Below are 27485 nucleotides of genomic sequence, written 5' to 3' on the forward strand. Positions count from 1 at the left end.
CGATCAATTATTCATACACCTACACGATCTTACTTGCCATTGTATTACAACATTACCTTCAATACTACAAGATTAGAGATCTAAGGTCGTTCGATTGGATTAATTATCAAAGTTTCTTTTATCTCCGTGGTTATCGTTAAATGTCATAAATTCATTAAAAACAAACGGTTATAGTCATGAGAAAAAACCGATTCATTTTTGTATTATCTACACTGACAAATAAAAATAGTAACAGAAAGAAGTAGATAATTACTATTATTTATATAATTTAAGTATATTTATGTACAATTTTCAATTATACAGATTATTCATACAATTAATCTGTTTGACATCAATTACCTCCTTTGCACAATCATGTAAAATCACAATTTGGAGAAATAAACAGGAATTTCTTAAATTATGTAAATTTTTGTACCAGATCATCATTTGTACATTATGTTAGCATGTTAATCAAACATATAGGACACCTTTGTCACCTTCTATGCTTCATTGCTCGTTAAAACATGCTATAAAAATGTATAAAGTACAGAAATAAGCAATTTTTTGTGTATTTTTCTTTTTGTATGATAACAATTGTACAAATTTAATACCCTATCACTTCATTGTTTTAATTTTATACATATTTTTATATCTCATGTTAGTAGGTTCTCTTTAATCCAAAATGCAATTAAAGTGTATGTTAATTTGCTACTTAAAGAATTTTAACAAAAATAAACGACTGATTATGTTTTAAATTAAAAATAATACAATATGTATAAACTCATTGTTATTGACATAACTAAAGATTTAAGATCAATGTCATATATGTCATATATTGACATAACTAAAGATTTAAGATCAATGTCATATATGTCATATATTGACATAACTAAAGATTTAAGATCACTGTCATATATGTCTGCACATGATTTATGGTTATTTATTTCTACATTTCTGTATAATGCACTGCAGTTACTACATGCATGTTACAACATTCTTAATCCTTTTTATATTTCGGTTTTGTTGTGAGAAGAAGTGCTAATAGACATATATGTAGCTCAACAAATTCAAATCGATTGATAGTCGTCATCCAAAAATGTTCAGCGATGCAAGCATTCTTTTACATAATTACTAATTGCTTAGATTTGGTAAATTTAAAATCAATTTATAAGTCTAATTCATACTCTAGCTTGTTCGCTATGTCTTCGAATGTTCTTCCTGACTTAATCTATTACTGAGAAATTGGTGTTTAATGTTCCCTCATGTCCCATATGTACTTCCTTTTTAGTATACACTAAAGAATTGCACATGTATAATTTTTTTTTCACATAAACTACATTCATTCTTTTTTTCACAGCCTTTTTGTGAAAATATAATTTAAAAGATAATTTCAATACATTGTATTTTGCATATAGATATGCTTCTGCGATAGACCTATTTTCAAACCGGAAAAAGAGTTCACATTACTAAAACGTTAATTTCTTCTTTTTTTTTAACTATATACCAGAATATTATTCAAAAAATCTGAAACTGACGTTTCATAGATTTAGATAATATCTATATATAATTGAATTGTTATATTATACATCCATATGTACAATATGAAATGTATCATGCTCCAAACCAAAGAATTATTATTCCTCTTAAGCGCATTTTATTCTTTGTCACTGTTATTTGAGATCTTGACTAATATTTATCTTCGATGAACAAATATCATTAATATTATTAACATTATTTTCATTGAGAATGCCTTCATTAACACTATCATCATTATTATTGCAAACGCTGTCATTTTTTGATTCTTGACTAAATCTAACACTGTCAAGTTTTAAATCTATTGAACTCCCTGTTCTTGATACATTACTAATATCTGTATCATCCAATCCCAATTTTGCATCTATAGAAGATTTACTCTTGGATTCTGGGCTAAAGCAAGAATTGTCAATGCTTGATATAGATTTAGATTCAGAATACGATTCAGTATCTACATAAGCTAATTGCGACGATGATGACAATTCAACTTTAGGTGATTCATCCCCATTTGTTTCTTTATCTTTCGTTAACTTCTTTGTTAATTCTGCCCAAGGATCTTCCAAAAAAGATTTCATATCTATATAACGTGATATGTCGCTCTGTCTATGCTTATCATTTTGGAAACTCTAAATATAAAAACGATACTTGTTAATCACTACAGCTTAGTAAGCATAGAAGCGATTATTGAAATTCTATTTACTTGTATTTATTATTCCTAATTACCTTTTTTTGACCATAGAAGAGTTGTTTACCAGAGAGCTTATAAGGAGAGTATGAATTATTGAAATTTAACTTTGGGGTTGAATGATAATTGTTCCGGTAATGGTTAAATCCACCACTACCTGAATTACGATGATTATGACCTCCAGAACCATGCCAATTATTATTGAGCTTTTTATATTCTGGTATTGGTGTACTATTATTTAATGGAATAAAATCATTTCCAGAATATCTTTGACCACTATTTGACGAAGTACACTGATAACTATCACTTTTATGATAACTATAACCTGTCCTATTTTTATAGCCATTTGATTTCCAATTATAACTCTGTTTTTCTTTACTGCCACTTGGCGTACTTAGAGGAGACTTTCTCATTTTGAAATTCTTATTTATACTATACTGCTGTTCCATAGAATCTACAAATATTTACAAATAATGTTCCCTATAAAACAATATACTAAAACACCACCATATTATTTACTCTAAGAGACGCTAAATGACCAATCGATCTATCGGCAAAATGGCGGATGTTAAACATCGATCTATCGATAGTCTAAATTTAACATATGCAATATAATTTTCAAATTTTATTTGAATTTCGCTATTAATATTTTCTCTCATATCATTTAATCATAATTAATTGAAATATATCGTTAAAAAATTTATATCGCTACTCCATTGCATTATCGTACTTAAAAAGATTTTTTCACTTTTCGTTCATGCTTAATTTTATCCAACTTTCTAAATTAATTTACACGATTTCAATTATTTCTATTATTAATAACAAATAATTTCTGCGAAAATATATTCCTAACTTCTCAGTTTTCTTTACAATCAGGTAGTATGTGCTTCCATCTGCGACGAAATAATCAACAACATCACGGTTACCAACCGCATAATACAATTCTACCAGAAATTCTCGCGCCGACACAGGTGGCACGACTGCGAGACACGACGCATGTGTAATGGCCAATGGCGTTGTCAGATGGTGGTGTCAGAGAGTAGGAAGACTGCCGCAGATGCAGCGAATGCTTCGTCTAGTGTAGGCAGAGGAGTGTTAGGTCATGCTTTAGTTCGCGCACGTTCGTGAGAGTTTCTATCCACAATGGACGGCTTGATACCTGTTGCACGACCCGGCGCGGACCGGTTCGAGTCGTTCACGTATCGACGTCTCTCGTAATACAGAGAAAAGTGATTTACATTCGAGCGAGGATGCACTGCCGCGATCATCATTGTTGACGTTTCTCGTGGTGTGACAGTACTGGCCACCACCGTTGCCGTGTGTCACGATTTTCGCGTGCGAAAACACCGGAGGATATATTAGGCCACGACTGTGAAAACAATGGGGATCGTGCAGAGCCGTACCGGCGAAAGCGATGGCGGTGTGCGTGAGGTGTTTATCGGTGGTATCAAGGGCGGCACGCCTCTTCAATCCTGTCAACCTAGCCTCGGCATGGGAAGTTTGGGTGGACCACACGCACGGAGTGGCAGCGTCCGTGGCGCGCCAAGGCAACCGATGCCCGACGCTATGGAACTCGAAAGGCGCTTTACCAAAGTGCTGGTGAGTCAAACACTAGCTATATGTATGCTTCTCCTTTTTTTTCAGATCCTTTTAGAGCCCCTAGGTTTCGTATCGAACGCGTGTCTCGTGGATTAGATTCGATAGCTTCGAATGAATCATTCTGCGATAAAATCGCAGAACTGTCAATACCAATGCTGGTATTTTTTAGTTTCTCAGAATCTATTCCGGTCCAACTCCACCTTTCGTAAATCTTGGAATTTTGTCGTCTGTATACAGAATTAGTGTCCAACTTCTTGAAAAAAGTAACTAAAATTCCAAGGGTTTCTCGTAAGCAGATGAGAAATATTTCTAACGTCATCACGTTCCGGTATTTTTCAATGTACAGAGTTGATCAGAGTTTGGCTTCTGAATTCGATAGAGAAACGATATTATCATTGCATAGTATAGACGTATTGATATAATGTTCTTAACGACACACGATCTCCTAAAAAAATTACAATTTGATTGTTATTTCGTTTCGTTTTCAATCATTTTCATAGAATATACGCTGCTCTAAATATAATTCTTGAAATTAATCATGTTATTTATAAGAAACGTCTTTCACAGAAGACAGATGCAGTTATTCTTGAACAGTTGTTATGTTTACGTTTCTTTTATTTCTAAAGATAGTATTGTCCGTATTCGTTAAGATGCACAAATGTATTCGATAATTCAGAGAAATATACGTCGGTGTGCATACAAACGACGCTCGCCGAGCTGTCTTTCGAAACACTATACAAGTTCCATTTGCGTCGACGTGCGTGAACGCTCGGATGTAATAGGATATTAATTGAATTACTTTGATCGACTATAAAACGTGTGATGTGGCTCACTGACTCTCGAATTGTCTAGTTTACGATAATAGACATCTCAAGTCCCTCCATACGTAAACGTATATAAGCATTAACTAACAAGAGTATTCGAACACTTCTACGAATATATTATGTGTGTTATACGAAACATTTTCTAATTTCTTTAATATGATACTCGACTGTCGTGATTATATTGGCGTAGTTGAAAAGAAATTTAAATATGTAGATAGAAATTACAAGATATTTAATGCAAGAGCGTATCTCGCATATATCATAGAAGAATTTAAGCAGTCAATTACTACATTAATAAAGCTCGGTATCCAGTCAGACCACTTCTAACACTTGCCATGGCAGTCGCGTAGAAATGTTTTATATCCATATACATAAAAGTTTTCAATGAACTACTGTAACTAATAAATACAGTAAGTAGATGAAAAGGGATAAAAGAAGTTGGACAGATCTGGGTTGAGTCTGACGTGCTTTGCGCATACTTTCTATGCGTACTACGTTGACGTAAGAACAGCAGAATCATTTTTATCTTTACTATCCTCGAGGTGTAATATAAGTAACATGCTGATCGGTATCAACACGTGTGGCCCGTAATATATAGCTACTAATACTTGAACTCGAGTGAACTTATGACAGTGGTTCTCCCAGCTATGTGTATCTGCATTGCAGTTAAATTCGACTTTAAAATGATAGAATGAGAATTACAGCGAGAGAGCGAGTTGGCTTATTGTAGAAATGGAAAGAGAAATATTTTCTCTATCGTTAAATACGTTTTTCCAGCAATTTATTGTTAGGGTAGTCGGGTTGTTGTGTAATCTCTTCAAAGGCATATTACTATTCTCTGCTGTTAAAATTTATTGCTTACGCGAGAGCCACTGATTTTTTCGTTGGTATGAAATGTCGAGAGCTCGAAGGCAAAAGTTCATACGGCGCGAAAGAGAGATGTACAAATGAGAAAGAGTAAAAAGATGCACGCCTACGTAGAAGCGGCTCTCACCAAATAAGATTCGATTGTGCATCGGAACGACCATCGCAACGACTACGAACATACCATAAACAAAGAGACCCCTTTACGGTTCGCGGTCATCCGATTCGCTATCTTTCTATATGTCTAGTAGTCTCGTCATCTTGGCATTTAACCTCGGAGATTTTACTTCTTAATATCGATAATATATCTCGACGATTTTGATATTATAAATGCCTTTCGTTGTATTCGTTCGATCACTTATACATAATATGTTTTATACTATGCTCTATTGTACGAATGCTCAATTCACGAATTGGATATTTCATTGATACATTTAAGAAGGATGACATTTCCCATTGCTGATACAATAACATCGTCGGTGATTCTTAGATTATCTCTATATTTAATAAATTTTAAATGTCGAATTTGTGATCTAAAATACAATAATTCCATTTCGCGAAATTTATTTCGTATTTCGCAACGATCCAATGAAATAATAAATCACTTGTTCAGCAAAAAATACGTTGATACCGCTTTGAAATTATGTATCACGATTTCATTAGAAACAATCTGGTGGTAGATGAATAAAATGATACTCCGCTGCCGTTCGCTAGAAAATATAATGAGAAATTTCATATCTACACGATGTTGCGATGCTAACGATCTTTTGATAGTTTGATAATGTTGCTTAAAATAATCGTGGGATTTCGTTCCATTATAGATGCTTGTCCATGAGTCATCGGTAGTTAGTCGTGCATCGTGTAGAAACTGCGGTTTGACTCACGAGAATCGTTCCAGGGCCACGCGAAAGTTTTCCTTGGTCTATCCGTGTCTCCCATTCTAGGAGCGGAAATTCAATATAAGTATATACTCCCTGTAACCTCTGTTCTACTTGCTGCTCGCACCGCGATTACAGATTCTATCTGCTTTAGAATATTCAGGTCTGCAGTATCTTTCTAACTCTTATCTTTTTTTCTTATTAATTGCGCTGCAGTCCTCGAACTTCTATATTTAAACTGTGTTTAAACTTCCCGAGGTACCAACAATATTTACCAAAAATTACTCTCTTTACGGTATTAATATCATATCGTATTAAACGAAATTGTAGAACAACTTTTCGACAGATTCAATAGTAATTAGGAGTACGTATTTTTATTAGCGTACATTCTTGAATAGTTCGGAGTTGTTTGGGCAATGCCAATCTATCGAACGTGCAGCTACGAGCCAGCAAAGTGAAAGGCAAATTAAGTATTACAACGTACAAATTGCCGCACCAGTCTTTTTTCGGCTTTTTCATCATTCTCTTGTTCGAAGCTATGATATATGCTTCTTTGCTTATGAAGTAAGAGATTGAATCAATCGGCGTGTTAAACCAAAAATTGTTCACGAGGAGCAGAAACACGGACGAGCTGTCGACCATTTGTAAAATCGTTCAATTAATTTTCCAACTTGCACTCGATCCTGCATCATCTCTGAAGGATTAGCCTGATCGAGCGTAGACTTGCTAGCGTATAGAGGAGATACGTAGTACCTGGTTGCTTGATAGCAGAAGCACGATCCTGTAAGGTTCCTGCTGAACACGGGAATCCTCGACATTCTTACAACCAAGGCAAAACCTGGCTGACCGACGCCCACTCTTTCTTCATCATCCTCTTCCTTTTTTGCTCTGCTTGCAACAGCGACGTATCTCTCTCCTTTGCTTTCTGTGTCTCAATGTGACAGTACGTCTGGAACTCTGCCAAGCAAAATGGTCAATTGTTCGCACCCAGTATTTTCTTCCTTCCGAGACATTACAGGTCCTTGTGAAAATTCTCTTTCTGCCCCTTTTTATCGCCATCCTATACGACCAAGTATACCACAACAATTAATTGTTCAGACAACGTAATCAGTTCAGACAACTTAAGTCCCTATTGTACCTATACAGTCATGCTTGATTGTAGAGTATATCTAGATCAACTAAATTTTAACGTATTTTGTTTCTACTCGTAAAAGCTAAAACTTATACAATTTAGACTTAAAACAAATCAAATAACAGTAATTAAACGTTCGCAATCGTATGCCGAATTAAGCTATGGGACACTACATGGATGTGACGAGGTTTTCGATGCTTTCATGGTGTTTTACGAAAAACACACGCGCAACTTGATGTTAAACGATCGATAAATCTTGTCAATTTCTTTCGGTAAGCGTTATCGGTTGCTATCATCGATCGTAGCTCAGGATCAATGGAATCGCTGAATACGCGTCTAGCTACGCTCGAGTGCAGTTATACGCTTGCTAAAGAATCGGATCGGAAATGTGAAAAAAGTCAACGTCGATAACGCGACTCTCCGAAGCTAAACAATACTGTCCAAAGGGCCGCCTTCTGTCTGAAAATATCCACAGGAAAAGATAAAACCGGCGTTTCTATATATAGAGGGGTCTTGGAACAGTGCTTCTCATGCGGGTCCATCTTCGACGATAAATTAAGACCATTCAGAAAAATCACATCCGATATTTAACTACAGTAATTTAACTCTTGTAAGTTAAAGAACTCGCTAAGAACAGGTTGCTGCCTTTATGTTATTACATCGCAAGACATTTAGGAGGTATAAGTACATATTTCGCAGAGATCACAAAAGTATTTAAATAGTCGATCATCCATTAACTGTATTGATAAACCTCGATATTCAGTGGCACCATATTCAACGCTTATTATATGCTTAAGATGGCTATGCATGCGGCATACTAATTTTTTACTAAACATATGTACGTATATTCTACATTTCTAAATGTTTTATATAACACATACGATATCAAATATTTTCTTGAGTATTTTCAATGTAGATGTAGAATTTTATTAAACTTGCTTTAGATCGTAGACGGTCAATTTTATATTCTTATACAAACGTACAGAATTTATTAATCGTGGATCGTTAAACATGAATACGCAAACATCCGCTGTCAGCTATGTATTCATAAAAATATAAGAACCAAACGTTTCCTGACAGCGACAAGATTAACGCGCGATTGAGATCGATCGAGTGTAGATCGGATCCAGAGGAAAAATTGTTTTTACGGTTACGTAACCGTCGGAAGACGCGAAAGCGACGCAGAAATGCTTTCACTATCGACAGACTGGAAAACGCGTCAGCAGCGGCGTATTTTTAACACGAATCGTCGGCAGACAGCTTTGTGCAATTTGTACGGCTGAATTAAGCCGACTGCTTGCGAACATGCACTCGTGTGTGTATGTGTACGCATATACCCGACGCGACGTACGTGATGTACCATATACACAATACACACGTATCGTATACCGTAGTATTCATATACAAGTCTCTGTGTCGCGGGATTGAGACGTTCGCGCCTGTTCCGTAGCTCCCGCCACTGCGTCTTTCATAGCGGACCAAATGTCCTTCGAATTGTCATTCCGACAACGCAAACAGGATGTTCAAACGATACACGGTAATTTTGTGATTTTGCGATTCCTGCATCGTCTAATGCAGGTGTGACGAGATGGGCGGCACGATTGGACAGGAGACGATTCATTGATGAATGAAACGAAAATATAGAATAACGTTATTTTACGTTATTTTACAGCCAACGAATAAAACATATTGACACGGACCGGATTTTTCGTAAAATCTTATGTAATATGTAAATACAAGGTTTTTTGCCAAAAAGCTTCTCCATTTGTCTGATATTTAGTAGAAGAAGAGACCTAACCAGAAGGAAGAATTAGATTTTGAGAATAATTTTTATCGTACCTGTATTTGTTCGACTGTGTAAGTTGTACACTGTAGAACCGTGCAATATGCTAATATCGCCTGTTTCATTAAGAAGTGCGTGTAAAATAGCAGCGTGTTATAACGAACCGCACATTGTAGGTAGTAACATCAAGAAAGGAAGAAAATTATTGGAACGTCGTAATACTCGTCCGTTTACTCTTTTCACTTTCGTATGCATAATACGAAACACAATCTGCCACTCGAGACTGTGTGGAGATCACGTGTTTCATGAAAGCGAGGAAGAACTCGTCTGACTGGCACGTTTATCGTATAATTACCCATTCGTAGCTCGATGCTAATATTTATTACGATAAAATTTGTATCTCGTTAATCAGAAAAAAAAGAGAGAAAAAAATGTTCTTCTTGCGATGCTACAATAACCCTATTTTTAGAAAACTTTACACTCTGGTTATTCACATAAGAGAGTTATAAAGCGTGACGTGAAAGTTTCCTGAAGAGTACAACTAATTTTTCCAGTGTGATTGTGAATATACGTGATCGAACGTATCTATACAAAGACAATTGCAGAAAAATTGAAAATGAAACCGATTACTCGTATTACTTTTCGAATAATTATCTCAAAGAAACATCTATTCGAAATAATTCGGAGTAATGTCGAAGTTTACAGAATCGAGCGTTCTACGAGTAATAATAATTTGGAGTTAACGATCTTGTCGATCTAGTTTAAAACACACTAACACTAACATGCAGTATTGTGCGTATGGAATCTCAGGTGAGACCAGACCGTTAACACCATTCATCTGACATCTCTGCGAAAGTAGACAAAGGAGAGTAGTAGCAGAGCACACATCACGAAATGGCCCATGGCCAAATGGTGTGCACGTGCGAATAGAGCTATTTCTGCAGCATAAATAAAGGTTCCTCTACCTCTTTATGTATGTATGTAAGTACGTATGAGACACGTCGCTGCCGGTGGCGCCTAAACTTTGACCGTGAACTAGCGGTTATTGGTCTATCAAATGAGAAAAAGAATCACGTTGGTTCTCTGTTTAGTGTCTCTTTTTTCATATTACCGAAAACTTTCCTGTACGTCATGTACTCTAATAAATAGAATGCGAATGTTCATGTTCAGGCATTTATGAGAAATTTATATTTATACGCAAAAGCGTGCAAAGCATGGAAAGTAAGGTGGTATTCGTTTAGTAGATGAATACCATCCAAGATATTTTTTCCTCGACGATTATTCAAACAACGATTATTTTATCAGTTAATATACATTGCGTATAAAATGTTGGATTTCTAATGATCTGGAATGATTCGATGGTCCTACGTATATTTATTTTCAAAACATAAATTGCTTATCAGACTGATGCACATATGTAGGTGTTATTACGCGCTCGTACGATATATCATAAAGAATACAGCAGGAGGGCAGATGTGCACCGTAATCGCAGGAAGACGATCGTTGTTAGAAAGCTTCTCTGCATTTGCAATCTTGACGAAGAACAATTGCTCTTTGAATTTCTCATAAAGCTTAGACATATCGTGTAGGTGTTCTCCTGTCTTATGTCACTGTTAAATGATTTCGAAATTTCTTTGCTACTAATATGTAAATTTAAATCTTGCGCTTTCATATTAAAGTACAATAAAATGTAAGGAACTTACGTTTAAGCAAAATTTTTCTAAACTCAGTGTATTGGAAAATGTATCTGAGAAACTAGACTGCACTCACTCCCTTTTTCGCATAATCGTACTTGTATACGCATATACGTGCATGTACATGGAGACTTGTACATATGTAACTGTGAAAGCTCCCCTCGTGTCGCTATCTTCTTCGTTTGCGTTTACTTTCGATCCTGTTTTTACCTTTTATGATATTTTCTCTTCTTTTTCATCTCTTCGATAATATCTTTCCATTTTCTTTTTATTTATTATCAGCTATCTTCTTCGTCCTTTTTCTACATTTCTTCTTTGTTTCACTTTTATAAAATTAAAGCGAGGTTCCTCTTTTCTCCTTTCATTTAACCCTTGTCAGCACCTCTGTTTCACTGGCATTTTTTCCTTTATAGTTTACTCGCTCGTTCGACAGTCAGTGGGTCCATCTTTTGAACATAGAAGATGTAGTTGCCGTCTTTCTCGCTCATCCCAGTCCCTTTTCACATTCTCTCCTCGTCTCCTCCCTTTATCGTCGTTTTATATCTTCCTCCCAGCTTCTCTATCGGCTATACGTATACGTATGTATATTATCGTACATGGGTTTATTCAACAGTAACGTGGGTGAGGGTGTCGGCTTGTTAGTTGGACGACTGCCACAGCAGAGAATCCTAGGTGTGTCACTAACCGGTGTACACTGCGACACAATCCTACTACCACAGTTATCCCACGTTTTCATCGTTCATGGAGCGTTTTATATTCTGAGGTTGTTTTGTACGAAGAAAGCACGCGACCATCTTTATTCCGTCTCAGTGAGTATCGGAAAAAATAATCGATTCGTTGGCCCACAATCACGTATCCGTGTTCTTTTCTATTTTCTGACTTTTATTTTGATATAACAGTTAGAAAAAGGAACAACTCGTTCAATTGAAAAGTTTGAGCCTTTTATCAGATGGTCCTTATACCTGTGCCAGGTGTACGTTGAAATGAAACCTAAATTAACATCGTTCATCTTATAAACCATATTTCTGCACTCTATAAAAATTTATAAAACACACGCAATTACAATTATCGTAGTTTTGTAGTTCAAATAAAAAATGAGAAAGAAACAATTTCACAAAATAAAATTTAAGCAACTGTAGGTAAAAGTGAATTTTTTATTTGGCGTAATCATATGGACAAAAGGTAGTATCATAGAGTAAAAATCGTGCACGATAATTAAGAGTAGAAATCACGTCTCCGGAAGCATAAATAAAAATCGGGTATTTTATACTTGGGCTACACGAGGGTTTAATCATTTTCACGGCTCATGGACCAACACGAAGGCAATGTTTTGTACCTGGGGGTGCATCCCTGGTAACGAGGCTGGCTCCGTACGGTCTATGCACCCTTCTTTTACCCTCGCTTCACCCTCGTCTGGTCATGTTCGGCTGCGCATATGCGTTTCCACGTTCCCTCCTATCCACGTCGTCGTCGTCAGGGGCCATAACCTCCCCTAACTTTCGATTCTCCTTGAAGTTCAGCGATCCCAAGAGGGTACATTCGAAATCCGTTCTACGACTATCCATTTTATACGCGTGCAGCTTCTCAAATTGCTGAGTTTATTCCCTTTAAATCTGCGATTCGTAGATTACACTATATATATTTTATACCATTTAATTTACATATTTCTCACCCTAAAAGAGAATATCTAAAGTGTTATCTTTATTTGACTTGTTGTGACCATAAAATCACTATTGTGGATGACTCAAGTCTTCTGCACAGTACCGTATAGTATTAGACATTGAGAGGATACAATCGTTATTCATTTGAATTTAGATCGATGGATTTATTCATTTTTTTGCTATTCAAACTGATTACTTCATTTTAACAAGGTATACTTCATGGAAATATACTATTGATGATGATACTGATGGAATAAGTGCAAATTCATAGATCTCTTGGTATTTTATACTCCGCTGCAATGACTCAGCTGAATGCTTCTGCAGCGGTCGGTTAACGCGTGTTAAGTCTCTAATTATCGCATCTGACCGGATCATTAGTTGCGTGAAAGTCGGCTACCATTTTTAACGCAACACTTGTATCTGGAGCGCGTGAAATTTTAGTGTATTATGAAGTTCGTATTTGTATTCGTTTCGTTATGTTTCGAGAGATGAGAAAGAAATTCATTTCTTTAACAGAGAATTAATATTAATTACTGTAATAACGAATAAGAAAAAGACATGCATGTGTATTCGTCCATAGCAAGGATGGATGGATTAAAACCGGTAACTGAATGAAAACATCCATCAGATAGATACATATCAATTACACATACAATAATTAATTTAAGGATATGGTTTATGTTAGTAAAGAAAATTGTTCATTCTACTGGATTCTTTTGATTACTTTCGGCTCAATATTTTTCTAACGTTAACAAATATTTCAAGTTTGAAAGTTTACAAAAAGAAGCAAACATAGCTGAAAAATTGTGCTCTTGCTCGTATAAAAAGTCGATGAATTATATCTTTCAATTTTTCATTGAAAGCACTAAATATCGTCCTACGACATATACATACATCGTTCGATAATTCTAAATTCTACTCGCGTCGCGAAATATAATTCCGTCGCGCCCTGCAGAAATATGGAACATATCAAAAGGACTTTACGAGTCATATCCATGCTGGACGATGAGTAAACCGACTGAATTGTTGAAACTGTTTTGTTCGTGTTTGGGTGAAGAAAGTAAAGGAGTACAAAGTAACAACGTAAACATCGACAACTAACGAGATTAAATGAGAGAGAAAATAAAAATAAAAATGATTCAGAAAGTGAGAGACAGCAAAGACGGACACAGTGGGTACAGTAAGTAGTAGATAAAGGGTTAATAACGAATAAGAGGAAAAAAGACACGTAATCGTGCGTGAATTTGCAAGATGATGTCACTATGTACTGTCGGCACGAGTGCGTGTGACGCTATCATTTAATTTTAGACGACGCTCTCTCATTCAACTCTACGGGACTTTGATATTTTCGAGACCAGTTAACGATACAGTCAATCGTTCTATTCAAATCTATTTCAATGTGATTTATTAGGCATTGTTATTTGTAAGTCATATTATCACGTGTATACTTTCATCCAAATTATTAAAATGAATTATCGATAGACATACTTCAAAACAATAAATTTTTATTGTAAGTAAAATTCACTTTATTTGAAGCGTATGTCAATTCAGATTACGTTCGTAAATTAAAACATACAAACACGCGTAATTTAGGTAATTTAGGTTAGGCATTCATTTCCTGGAAAGGTTGTTAGGCGCGATTGTTATAATACCCTCCCATGGGTTAGCATCCCAACCCAAAATTTGCTAATTAGGCTTTATAGTTGCCTAGCGTTGCCACTCGAATTTCACATTGGCCAATGTATACGCGCAAACGTTGCTCCATTTATTCTAACATTTATTAGCGCCGATCGTAGTATTGCCATTGAATGTGCTTTAACACGCTTGCCACTGACTTTCTCCAATCTTTCTGGATCGTGAGAATTTTATCTGATCCGGAGAATCAGATATCAGCTCACGTCAGGTATCATGCCGTGCAAAATTGCAAATAATGTACGTTCAAAGAATAAGGTTACGTCTTTACTGTTGTAAATAATTTTTATTTGAGAGCTCGGCACAATTGGGTTTGAAGTTTCAAGTAAGAGGAACTAATACTTAAATATATTTTGAGCGGATGATGATCAGTTATCAATAGTTCAAACGGAAATGTAATGCTTCCTTTTGTGATTCAGCAAGAGTTATCAGTGACTTTTAAAAATATATGTTAATCGCAAATGTCAAATATGTTATCTCCAATTTCACATAGTAGAATTTTCACTGAATTACGCATGACCAATCAAACGACTGTATATAAAAGAAATAATAGTGATTTTCTCATTTCACTGATTTGATGAATTAATAGGAACAAAAAAAGTCAGTATTATCCGTTTGGAACGTTATTTCGATTTTTAAATGAATTATACAAACTTTCAGCTTTAGTTTTATCGCGTTTAAACTACTGGGATGGTTTGTTTTCAGTTGCTGGTTGAAAATTACTCGTCCGAAAACGGAGGTTCTGTGAGTTAGTTTCTCTTGTTAGCTGATTCGAAGGTCAGTGTCTGTGTAACGAGCAGAAGCTTGTAACCCCGACGAAGTCAGTAATAAAAATTATTTTTGGTCCCTGTACTGTTAGACTGTTATTTCATTGGCGTAAAAAATAACGTAATATCAGCGTAGTAACACGATGTAGTATACAACTTTTATTATTATTTTAATGCTTTCAATGCTATATTTGATTCGAATGAAATTACTCGATAAAATTGTTCAAAAATTATTTATTTACTCTAAATTTTTATGTCGTAACATGTATATTCTTTTAATCGAGGATACTCGTATCACCAACTGTGGTATCCGGGAGGACCAACGATCAAGAAAGCACGAAATGAACATTCTATTCTCGGTGTATCCGGACTCTTACGGAAGCGGCATTTCCTTAATAGTGGCCCAACTTCCAAGAATAATTTGTCGTGGAATTATTTCATTCTTAGTTTTCTTCTGTTGGTTGCTAATGCGTGTCACGTTTCGTATAGTAACGAATACCGTTCGTGCGATTTCGTTATGCCACATATGAATCATGACTTCAAAGCTGCATTTAAAATATCGGACGATAGTATTTATCTTGCGTACATATACATGCACCAACGCTAAATAAAAATATTATATGACTGAATCTAAAAAAAAGTATGGGCAACCACGACTTTTCTTTTACGCTGCAGTATGTTTTTGATTCAGTGCTAATTGAATTAATTTTGAAGAATAAAATATAAGGATTTGTTATTTGATGTGTCTATGTCCTTTTATCACCGCAATCGCGGAACTCTATTCGCCGTACATGTACATTTCTGTACTTACAATTTGGGGTGAGAGAGAATCGAGTGAAAGAGTCGAAAATATTCGATAATATACATAATATACAGGATGGTTGGTAACTGGTGGTACAAGCGGAAAGGGGGTGATTTTACGCGAAAAAAGAAGTCGAAAATATAGAATAAAAATTTTTCATTTGAGGCTTTGTTTTCGAGAAAATCGACTTTGAATTTTCGCTCGGTACGCGTGCGGTACGTTATAACGGATCTCACTATAGATCGTTGTCTCGATGGAAAAATTAAAAAAAATTTTTTATTCTATATTTTCGACTTCTTTTTTCGCGTAGAATCACCCCCTTTCCGCTTGTACCTCCAGTTACCAACCATCCTGTATATAAATATTTTGCATTCTGATAAGTTTATTCTTGCACGGTATATAAAAAGAATAAGAACTATTTTGTAATTCTTAATTCTTAACGATATGAATTAAAATTTGTATATTATAAACGAAGCGTGTCGATAACGTTCCAAGTTATAATTTCTACGAGAAAGAAAAACAAGTTTGTGCAAGACACTCGTATGAAAAAGGAGAAGAATAGATATACGAGCATGTGGGGCTTTTTACGTCATCTTGTTGGTAACAAGGAAACTTGACGCGGCCGCGAAAGTATGTACATTATAATCGCGTGTATAGTTAAGTGCATGTGCATCGTGCGCAAAGTTTGGCCGAGATAGTTGCAGTGATTTTAATTCATTACGTAAATCACATTTGTATAATGTTCTTCAAAATAATTAATATCTATTGTTGTACTGTTTGATATTGATGAATCATATCATACATGTTACTCTAGATATTTGCTATCAAACATATGTATATTGAACTAAAGATAAACGTCTGTCACTAAAAATGTTTCTTCTGCACATTAACTACCTTTACATTGCGATTTAGTATATTCAAACGACTGAAACGCGGTGCAAACGTTATACAAGCAGAGATGGTAAATCGATTAAGCACGTAAGCTAATAAATCGATTTAGAAGGAAGCAGAATCAACTAAATAATATGTATCAATAATATAAACGTGCAAACATTTATCATTTCTGGAAGAGAAATATCTTCTTGAGAATGAATTATTACATAGTTTTACAGGAATTCCATTTCCTTCGAACCGATCGTATTTCGACTGGTATTCGATAGATTTTATCGTGTCTTTTAAAAAAATTGTTTTTGCGTAACAAGACGCGCTGCATGCGGAAAAAGTGATTGAACAGCAGCTACGCGGCCCTGTTTCCGAGGCATTTCCATATTTGGAGTTCTATTGCATCAAGATACTGCTTGAGTTACTTTCCGTAATAAGTGTTTTATTATACAAATTCTTTGACATTAATGTTTATAAACATTTAACTTTAAGCATTCGTGATGAAAATGTCGCAACACGTATCGACAAATGGAATAATGCGATAACAGAGAATTAAACCGGCTTTAATAACCGGTTACACTTGTTCATAAGTAAGAAGCACGAGTAAAACTATAAGTGATAGATACATCATGTTTACAACATTTCAAAATGTTTTGTATTTCATATTTATATAGTTGGATAGAAGGAAAGAAAGCAGCGTCGATACTTAATAAAATATAATTGATGTCAGCACTCTAAAAATATTTATGGCGTGCCACCCACCCATAACGACGACCAATAGAAGGAAAAGAAACGTGGGGTGGAAGAGAAGAGAAACGAACGCTGTGGGCGTGCGCCATACAACTCTAGAGGGATTCTATCATTGCTTCAAGTGCTCCAACTGATTCTCGATCGTGTTCACGTGCTATATAGATCCCTACGTGTGATGGTGCATCCACGCAATCATACGCGCGAGCATGCACGTACTCGAGTACAAAGTGCGCGAGAGTATTGGTACACCACAAAAGGGAGGCTCAACCCTCGCCCCTAGCATCGATTGTTGGATGGGGAGCAACTGGCCAGAGAAACATGGAACCGGCTAACTGCATGAGTCTGCTGAAGGGGACTTTCCGCGATTGATCGCCTTGTGAGAATCCTTTTTTTCTTTATGTCGTCGACCCTACTGACGGTGGTATCACATATCTATGAAGCTTTTATGAGGTACTAATGTAAGGAACGTAGCTCCGTTTCCAACAGTTTTTGCACCACACCATTACATTTCTCTTTTTCTATAGCGGTTTATGGAAGTACTTCAACATTTATAAAAAAAAGCTTTTATTTATGTATTACGCGCGTTTTACAAGACATTTTAAAAGCGAACCGTCCAACGATACACAATGCATTTTAAGCAAGATTGAGGTACTATTTGTCTAGCAAACTCTGCCCTTTCTAATCTCCACTTCCGGTGACCCTTGACCTGAAAACACACGTTTCATTATTCCAACGCAGCTTTGCGTATAATACCAGGAACTCCGTCTGGACATGTATTTCGCCTTCTGGTTTTTATTAAAAAGAATTAGTCTTTCAACGATCGTACGCTTTTTCTCGGCGAGTATGGTTGGTTCGTCTTGATAGCAGAACTATCTTGAAATTGTATCAGTTCTTAAGCAATGTTAGTTTCAAGCTATTATTTTGTAATTATGTATCATGAAAACTTAATCGTTTTGAATGTTTTTTAAAGAATGAAAACGAAAGAATTAAGGATGCCTTAGGGTAGATGGTATTGATTATTGCCAAGGAGGGACTTCTTTTTGATGTGTCACTTCAGATTATCGATTACTTGACTTTTCAACGTTTCCTTGGTTAAGTTGTTTGCTTCTTACAGCGCACTTCGGTAAATATCAAGGGGAACATCTGTATTAAGAGCTTTTAACTCGAACAAAGTAGATGGCAGCTTCTGACATTAATTTGTTTCGCTTCATATCATATACATTTTATATATAGATCCTTCCTGTAACTAATGGTATATCCAAGAAGAGGAGACTAATATAATTATTTTCTCAAGCGTTGGAGTATCACCCCCCCCCCCAAAAAAAAGATGGAACAAGGTTTTTAACGCGAACTGAAATAACGTTCTCAACACAAATAAATTAAGCAATATTCATAAAACAGAATCGAAACCAGAGTTGCTCCAAATAATTAAGAAGCGTGACTGTACAAATATAGTTTAGCCTGCGAAAAATTACAGCTTTTACTTATTCGTTTCGAATAAACGACTGTTGCAAAACAAAAACCAGATTTTCATAGAACTCTTTACATGATACGTTGTTGGAAATTGCGATTCACTCTGCTTACCGAAGGAGAACGTGCGTTTGCTTTCTCTGAGAAGCAAAGAACCGTATAGAAAAACGATCATTCGGGATCGATACCGTTATTTCTAACTTATGTGTCCGTTTCAATGATTTAATGCTCCAATTTTTTTGAACTATTCTGATCGAAATATATTTCAGTAATTATAAAAATCCTTTGCCTTATCTATAGCTATCTAGCTATTGGTCAGTCGATCAAGCCAACAGTGTATAACGCGTTCTCGATATAACAGAGCACAGTTTGCGTAATATATTTTATCAAGTTTACTTGGGAAGATTGCATTCGAAACTGGCCGTGTAACTTACTATTTATGTAATTTCTGGCCTGGAACGCGTACATCGTGCTATCGCTCGATCTAACGTTTAGTAGCAGCACCGTATATGCAATGTATATGTATCGCGAGTAGTGATGTCATGCACTCGTGGCTTCCGCATCCGCTCTTTGATAATTATTCGTCGACTATGCTCGTCCCTAGCCACCACGACGTACACTTGACGACTGTGTACATGTACTACCGTCGCGTTTACTTCGCGATCCTTTTTTGTACACGTATAGCTGCCGCGGCAATATTTACAATCTTTCCTCTATCTATCCCTTGGTTAGACGTCAAGAGAAACGATAGAAATTGCAAGTTTTCACTTTCAGTTATTACATGGAATGTCGTATATTACGTAAAAAAAGGAAATTTATGTCGACTAAAAGTACGAGCGATATAGATATATGTACTAGTTTACACATACGTATATGCACGATGCTTTGTTGCTGATAAAATTTAGTTTGAAAATTTGTTGTACGAAAGGTAGAGATCTTGACTAATCCTCGATACGAGCGAATAATTAGCAGGAAGTTATGCTACGTGCAGAAATGAGTTAGATATTAGAAATAGTGCTTCTTCGTTTAACGATAGAGTCTGAAAATGCTTAGTCAAAAATTAATCCGATACCCCTTTTTCGCTTGTTAAAGTCGTTTGAAAATCACAGAATATTCGTTGTTACAATTTGTACATGTTTAATTATCCTTTATTCTTTTTTTTTTTTTTTGTTTAAAAGAGTCATTGAGGCGGTTATCGCGTGTTATTGCATATGCGTCATGGTCGAGTACTTTGTGCCACATATCGATAATTTTGTTTGCAACAAATTATAGCTCATATACGACTTTTTTTAAAGGTTACTTCAAAGTCGCAATAATCTTCTTTTACTTGGTAATGAACATTTGTTCAGTTGCAGGAAATTTTTTAAATTGCCTTGTCACATATCGATAATTTTGTTTTCAACAAATTATAGCTCATATACGACATTTTTTAAAGGTTACTTCAAAGTTGCGATAATCTTCTTTTACTCGATGATGAGTATTTGTTCAGTCCTAGGAATTTTCTTTAACTTGCATTGTCGCTACGAAATATTAATATTGTTTGTATAATCATCGAAAAATATGGTATAAGTAGGATTTGGAGAGGATGAGGGTGGAGGCCACTCAATACCCTCAATCTTTGGCCTTTGGGTGCTTGTTCCTTATTTCTTTTCCAACTAACGACTTCATTACCTTAACAAGAGCAATTCAAACACGAGGGGAACTTTGGGAAATCTCTGGCTTTGAATATTTGAATAATTAATGTACGGCTCTTAATAGAAAGGATTTAATTATTTATCCTATCTTATTAGGCTGAATTACTCAAATAATTAATCGTGAAACAGATGCTTGTGTCTTTTTTTAATAATTTCAAACAGAACTTGTTCGATTTTAATATATTTGCTAACTAGCAAGAAACACAGTAATTTTTATTCGCTAGTAAAAACTGTTGCCAACGAGATATTTCGTTGCTGCTAAAGCGATAGATGAACTAAACTTTAGTTTAGTCGTAAATAGTACGACGTAAAAACCAATTGTACGTTGCGAGTATCTTAATAATTGCAAGCTAGGAATAACTGAAAATTCTTATCTGAAAACTCCTACAAGGTAACTTACATAAGCCTGACTACATTTATAATGCGCAACGTGCTGTTTATATTATAAACATTACGTACCTTGTAATTTATTAACGATTATTTATAACCTTTATTATTCTCCTTCTCTATTGTAATATAATGTAACCGTGAATAAATACAATTATTTCGAATGAATTATATTCGTATCGTGACTCGATTTTATACCATGCAATTGCGTGTCGAAGAAGAAAGAAAGAAAAATGGAAAGCCACGACTCTTTCTCTTTGTCATAGACATTAAAGTGAAACTTGGATTTTTTCTGTGTTTCAGGCTTCAATGGATCTGCCACCGGACAAAGCGAAGCTTTTGAAGCAATACGACAACGAGAAAAAGTGGGACATCATATGCGATCAAGTGAGTATACAGCCTGTATGAATGATAGCCTGTTTCCAGAACCGGCTTCATAGGATTTACGCTATTTTAAATATCGCTTCAGAGTGCAATTTTTCTCTAAACGAAAGACATTTACTCGTAGGCTCTTAAACAGCTTTGTTCTTTTCATATTTGCTATCATCTATAAACATTCCTCGCGAAATTGATACAACGTTGCCATTATAAGAATGACGTAATCAACCTTTAACTTGACGAACTTATTGTTAATCGGCGTGGTCTGACATCTTTGCCCGCTTCGTGCTCGTTTAATTCCATACTGTCCAATGAATGCGGGTCCACGACCCTTACTTTATACACAGTCTCACGATCTTTCTTCAACTTATTTCTTTCGTTCAAATAACTACATTTGTTCGGTTCGTACAGATTATTTTTTTCAACTGCAGTATCGAATAATAATGAGACGTTTAAACGCACATTCTTTAAGTTTGTTAATTTCTTGATACGAAAAGTGAACATTCGCCCGCGATAGCCTTCAAAGATTCCAGAAAAAAGGTCTGCGTTGTTATCAAATGCAAACCGTATCAACGTCAGATCGTAGAAAATGCACGTAAAAAGTAAGACACGTTTTATTCTATATATAGATCGCAGACGTTTAACGAGCGAATGCAGTATCGCCGGGCAGACGTATATAGTCGTTCGTTTGATGCATACACGTCTGTGGGGCTATGCTTAAGTGGGTTTAATCTCGAGCTTAATCGAGGGCGAGCAAAAGTGTCGTCGAACGAGACACCTCTTCTGATCCACGAAGAGCGTGGATTATGAAAGACGCGTTAAGCGCTTCGCAAACTCGCTTACGTTAAACTCGTTGCCTGATTTTCCAAAATATAAGAAACGTCGATACTACGATTCAGTTATTATTTGACATAATTCCTAATTACTTGGCCTTACAATGTGGTTAACAAAATGAATAATTTAATATTTCTCGTATTGGCTTATGTTCTTTTAAATGTCGGCTTTTATATTAAATTGTTGAAGTTTATCGTCGATAGGGAGATATTATTGCCTCAGCAACTGTGTCATTTAGATAGGCATATTTATTAATTTTATTTCGAAATGAATGAGAGATTGAATGGATAGCACGTAATAAGCATAACGAATAGAACTGAACTATAGATATCGCAATTTTTCTGTCATGTCATGAGAGAAATGTTACCTCCAACGTAGTCGTAGTGAAATATGATTCCGTTCTTGGTCACCAACGATAACGCTACTTCTGTATTTGAATGAATCGCGTCCGAATGAAATGCAACTTTGATTAGTATTTTTCTGTATTAATTATTCGAATTTATAGGCGATTAGCTTTACATAGTATTAATGTATTCGTCAACTTCAACGCTTTGTGATCAATACTTTAAACATTACTACCAAAAAAAAAAAAAAAAAAAAAAATAGGAAAAGAAGAGGAACTTATAATATTTGCAATTTTAATTGGTAGATATATAGTCGTGAAATTTAATGGTGTTTACATGGTTTAAATATATTCTTCGCTTTCACAATGAAGTCGTTTAACGCTGACGATCCGGGGAGCCATTTAAAACGTTTCTGTGGAAGAATGGAGCGGTTTAAGGCATACATTAGTTCGTTTTGTGTTCCGAAATAGCAGGAAAAAAAAGTTACAAAGGGTTTCTGTAAAGAGTTCAGGGAAGGTTTTTGCGGTTTAGGTGGACTACTTGCCTCGTTAAACCGAGAAGAGTCAAGCAGTTAGGGTGGAACTCGTCTCGAGTGGAAATTATTCCCTTTTCTCATCGCGAGCTCCGGTAGAGCACAGCAGTAGAAAGCAGAAAATGGATTTCACGATTCGTCTGGATCGGAAAAGATGCAGAAAAGTTAGATATCTTTAGAATTCAGATTATTTTGAATATTATAAATTTCCAGAGGATAATCTGGTTAATACGTTACTTGTTGTAAAATACGACATCTCTACGGCTATAATTTTGTATTTCGAGTTCCAAAGCATCGGAAAGAAAATATTTTTCATTTAGCATAGAACCACGAAAACATATTGCATGTCCGATGAAACAACTCGCAGGTTGCTGATTAGCATCGCACGAACGAATCCCCTTTATCGTTCTCATTCACTCGCCCCCTTCTCTTCATCCCCTTTCACTTGCTACAGCACTTTCCCAGACACGATTCTAGTCACTCCCTACACCACATTCCACAACTTCTACCTGTAATCGCTTGAAACGTCTCTGACCCACCTTGTAACTTTCCTATTTTCCTTTTATAGATCGTGAATAATGGCAAATTCTAGCGATTTTTGACGTACGCAACTTTAATCTACCGATCGAGTCATTTCTTAACGAAAGACTTGTATTAATTACAGAATTAAATTTTGTCGATAAAAAGAAATAAGTTCAGTCTGAATTCTTTGTTGTTTTATTACGCTGTTGAAGGGTTAAATAGAGAACTTGACCGCTGCAAGTGCGTTAGTTCGACGAGGTTCGTAAAGTGTTACATAAAATCATAAGATGTTGTTGCATAGAATGTGTTGATGAAACAAGATATTCTTGAGGCGACAGGGTTGCCTGTTCGGGGTCATCGATGGCCCGTCTCAATTCTTTAACGGGCCTGTAGGGCATGTGGGTAACACGACACGGATGTAATGCAAGCCGTGCTATTATACGATACAAGAAAGCGGGCTGAAAAAAAGCGTACAGCATCCCTCACTCATCGGCGTAGCCGTACACACGTGCATACGACGCTCTACACAGCTTGTAAACTTCTCTCTCGTCGGAATATTCGAAAAATCACGTCTGCTCGCCGAATGAACTCCTTGCAAAGTTTTTGGAAATGCAGAATTCTCTGGACTTCGAGCTTCTTTCACAGGTTTTTTCTATTCGGTTAAATATCTATAAAAATTAGAAAAACTAGATCGATCTTCAAGGAAGAAACTGTATCGCGTTGTTGTATGAAATAATTGGAAGAAAGTAACGAAGATCCTTTTGAAAGCGGTATGAAAGTGTAAACGCGACATGAAAGTAGGTTCAAAGAACAAACTCCTATGGTTGGAATTAAGCAAATTAGTTTGACTCGCATTCACTCAGGTACTATGCACACATGCATTTAGAAAAAGCGTGGGATATTGTTCTACGCGTTAGTGGAACCTCGCCCATTGTGGTTGAGTGTGGAATTGCACACATTGCGCCGATTACCGAGGCATTCGCTAAATTTCCGCTGAAACTTGGATACGCTTGTTTTCAAATCTTCTTCAATCTTTCTTACGCTATCTCTTTTTTAAAATTCTATGGCAATTTTTATCTCGACGTACCCAATCGCTCTACAAATATTACATTTTACAAAATTAAATTTAGAATATTTATATAATAGAACGCTGCTTTAAATCGTTGCTATAATCAAACGAAGCGAATTGAAATAATCGAGACGATGCTTCTGATATTGGTATTTTCAGGAAAGAGTGCAAGCAAAGGATCCACCATCGCATTATTTAGCAAAGTTACGCACTTATCTGGATCCGAAAGCTTCGCGAAGCCATCGAGTATGTTGCATTTAATTTCTTATCCTTATACCTTTTATTTCTTCATATTTTCGTCCTCTTTATGTTGCCACGCGAATTGAAGTAAATTAGCATTCCGAGATCTAAGTAATTAGGGGATCGCAATTTACAATAAGAGCAATTAAATTAAGTATTACAAGTGAGAAAAATCTCATATATTTAATATGATATAGCGAACGATCTTAGTAGTAGTAGAGTAATAAAAAAAAAAGATAACTTATTACAGTTTGTGATAAGTACTTGGTTTCTTCGGTTTTATGATTCTCTAATTTTTTCGATCAACGTTTAAACATGTATTACGGTGGTTTACAAATAATTAATAATTTTAAGGCGCGCAAATTTGTTGTTAATCCAACATTTTAATGTTACTTCTATTCACATTTTTAAGGCTGTAGTACCGTAGTATATATTTCAACTGTGCATTACGGTCTGACTCAACCAGATTAAACGATGATAAACATTGTATTACTCGGAATCAATTTTTATTAGTTACTTCTTTAGAGCAACAGATTCGAGGAAATAGATGTCCGGTAATTAGATAAATGGAAAATTTTCATTTTCAAAGAATGTTTTTAACGCCAGCGAAATTACTTTCACCGTCCGGGAGTAATTAAATGTTTCTAGATTTTGCTTTTTGAATGAATTACAATTTCGAGAAATAACCACCGTAATATATCCATGGAACGATATTCGTACAATTTTTGGTTCTTAAATTACAAAAAAAAACCGTTTGTTTTATGTTCGTTTTTCCCGCGTAAGAAAACTTGAACGACGGATACTAATGATTATACAGTCGTATCGTTTTCTCACGTTCTTCCAGAAGAGGAAAATGGTTGGAGAGTCAACGTCGACTCAAGTGTTACGGGATTTGGAAATCTCGTTACGCACAAATCACATAGAGTAAGCTTTTATTTATAACATACATTAAGTTCTTTAAGTAACTTTCACTATAGAAACATAGTTTGAATTTGCCTCGGAGAAATCTAACTTGGTGATATAATTCGATTTCTGGATCGGTCTAGGTGGGTAAGGGAGTTCCTAGACGAAGAAAACCAAGGCTTGGACGCCCTCATAGACTACCTCAGCTTCAGGTTACTCATGATGAGACACGAACAACGTCTCTTGGAATCCCACGCGAGTTCCGAGGAAAAATTACAAACCGGTAAGAGTTCGCACGCCGCGCCACATGGGTCAACATTTATTTCTATTATGGCGACGTACTGGAAAAGATTGAATCGATGAACGCAGACCGTGAACGACATAATTATTTTCCAGTGGGTTCCGGGGATACCTCGCCCTTAAATAACGGTTGCCTGAGGCCGCCTCTTCACGAGCTCAAGGATAGTCCTGGCGTTAAAAGGAGATCACGGCACGTGGCGCGTCTCAATATGGGCGAAGCGAAAGATGACATCCACGTTTGCATACTGTGCATGCGTGCCATCATGAATAATAAGGTACAAAACTGGATATATCGGAACTGGTTCAAGAACATTGCCATTTGATCAGGCAAAGAGGCTTGTCGCATGTCAATTCCTTTTATTTCATTCTTACCTTTCTTCGTCGTTTATCCGTATCTTCGTTTTGCAGACTGATTTCGCTTCCTTCGCTTGTTTTCATATGTAAATTACAGAAGATGATTCGTCGCGGTTGGAAACTAGCGACAAAATCACAAAATCGTGACAATAATTTTGTTCTACCTGTTGTAAACATTTAATTCAGTACGATATTGACTTTCCTCTTTATTTTCTGACAGTATTCTGTATGATACCATTTATATAAGAGTATTACTATTAATCAAAGTTTGATTTAACATAATACAATGCGTTCGAACATAGTGTCTTTGATAATAATGCAGAATTTACTAAGCATTATTTTTCTGATATAAAATCTGATAATACTTTGTACAGTATGGCTTCAATATGGTCATCCAACATCGTGAAGCAATCAACTGTATCGCGCTCAGTTTAATGCATAAGAGTTTAAGGTATTGATATTTTTCTCACAAATTCATGTAAGTTTCTCAACTTTCGTAAAATAAAAAAATGTATCCTACTTTCAGAACGAAAGCTCTAGTATTAGAACTTCTTGCTGCTATATGTCTGGTAAAGGGTGGCCACGAGATTATTTTGTCCGCATTCGATAATTTCAAAGAAGTTTGCTCGGAACGACGACGATTTACTACGCTTATGGCATACTTCACTCAATATGATAGTTTTCACATAGAATTTATGGTTGCTTGTATGCAATTCGTAAATATCGTTGTTCACTCGGTAGAGGACATGAATTTCAGGGTTCACCTGCAATACGAATTTACCAAGCTTGGTTTAGACGAGTATCTCGAGAAACTCAGACATACCGAAAGCGAGGATTTGCAGGTTTGTCAATTTGTTAATTTCGAGTATATTAATATTTATTATAGTTCTGTCGGAATAATTCCAAACGATCGAAGTTTTATGATCGAAATTG

At 35.8% G+C, this 27485-nt stretch overlaps 2 protein-coding genes and 1 long non-coding RNA gene across 5 annotated transcripts in view; 1 reads left to right on the top strand and 2 right to left on the bottom strand.

The window, feature by feature from the left end:
- Positions 1-255: 255 nt before the first annotated feature.
- On the bottom strand, positions 256-2746 carry LOC117164146 (uncharacterized). Its single transcript, XM_033347012.2, has 2 exons — positions 2236-2746; positions 256-2138 (listed from the first exon to the last, which is right to left on the bottom strand). Exons 1-2 carry the CDS (start codon positions 2644-2646, stop codon positions 1650-1652), a joined length of 900 nt encoding a protein of 299 aa, XP_033202903.1. The 5' UTR covers positions 2647-2746; the 3' UTR covers positions 256-1649.
- A 477-nt stretch (positions 2747-3223) lies between these two features.
- Frl (formin-like protein) overlaps positions 3224-27485 on the top strand; it is a 31808-nt gene continuing 7546 nt past the window's right edge. The window contains exons 1-8 of one of the 3 annotated variants that reach the window (XM_076617206.1): positions 3224-3796; positions 21380-21463; positions 24915-25001; positions 25813-25919; positions 26042-26181; positions 26295-26473; positions 26927-27003; positions 27079-27394. In XM_076617206.1, coding sequence (XP_076473321.1) covers positions 3578-3796; positions 21380-21463; positions 24915-25001; positions 25813-25919; positions 26042-26181; positions 26295-26473; positions 26927-27003; positions 27079-27394 — 1209 coding nt within the window. In that variant the 5' untranslated portion in view covers positions 3224-3577. The remainder of the gene's footprint in view (positions 3797-21379; positions 21464-24914; positions 25002-25812; positions 25920-26041; positions 26182-26294; positions 26474-26926; positions 27004-27078; positions 27395-27485) is intronic. The other 2 variants (XM_033346988.2, XM_033346989.2) reach the window with 2 other exon arrangements.
- On the bottom strand, positions 18079-19762 carry LOC143302483 (uncharacterized). The gene is made up of 2 exons (XR_013058041.1): positions 19430-19762; positions 18079-18231 (listed from the first exon to the last, which is right to left on the bottom strand). It is a non-coding gene; the product is annotated as an uncharacterized LOC143302483 (long non-coding RNA).

This window comes from Bombus vancouverensis, chromosome 3 (assembly GCF_051014615.1).
Source record: "Bombus vancouverensis nearcticus chromosome 3, iyBomVanc1_principal, whole genome shotgun sequence".
Lineage (NCBI taxonomy): Eukaryota > Metazoa > Arthropoda > Insecta > Hymenoptera > Apidae > Bombus > Bombus vancouverensis.

Excerpts from the sequence above, each read along its gene's own strand:
- LOC117164146 (XM_033347012.2), bottom strand. The coding sequence starts at position 2,646 with ATGGAACAGCAGTATAGTATAAATAAGAATTTCAAAATGAGAAAGTCT. Across the intron at positions 2,139-2,235 it reads TCTTCTATGGTCAAAAAAAG|AGTTTCCAAAATGATAAGCA; the intron begins GTAATTAGGAAT and ends TTTTATATTTAG.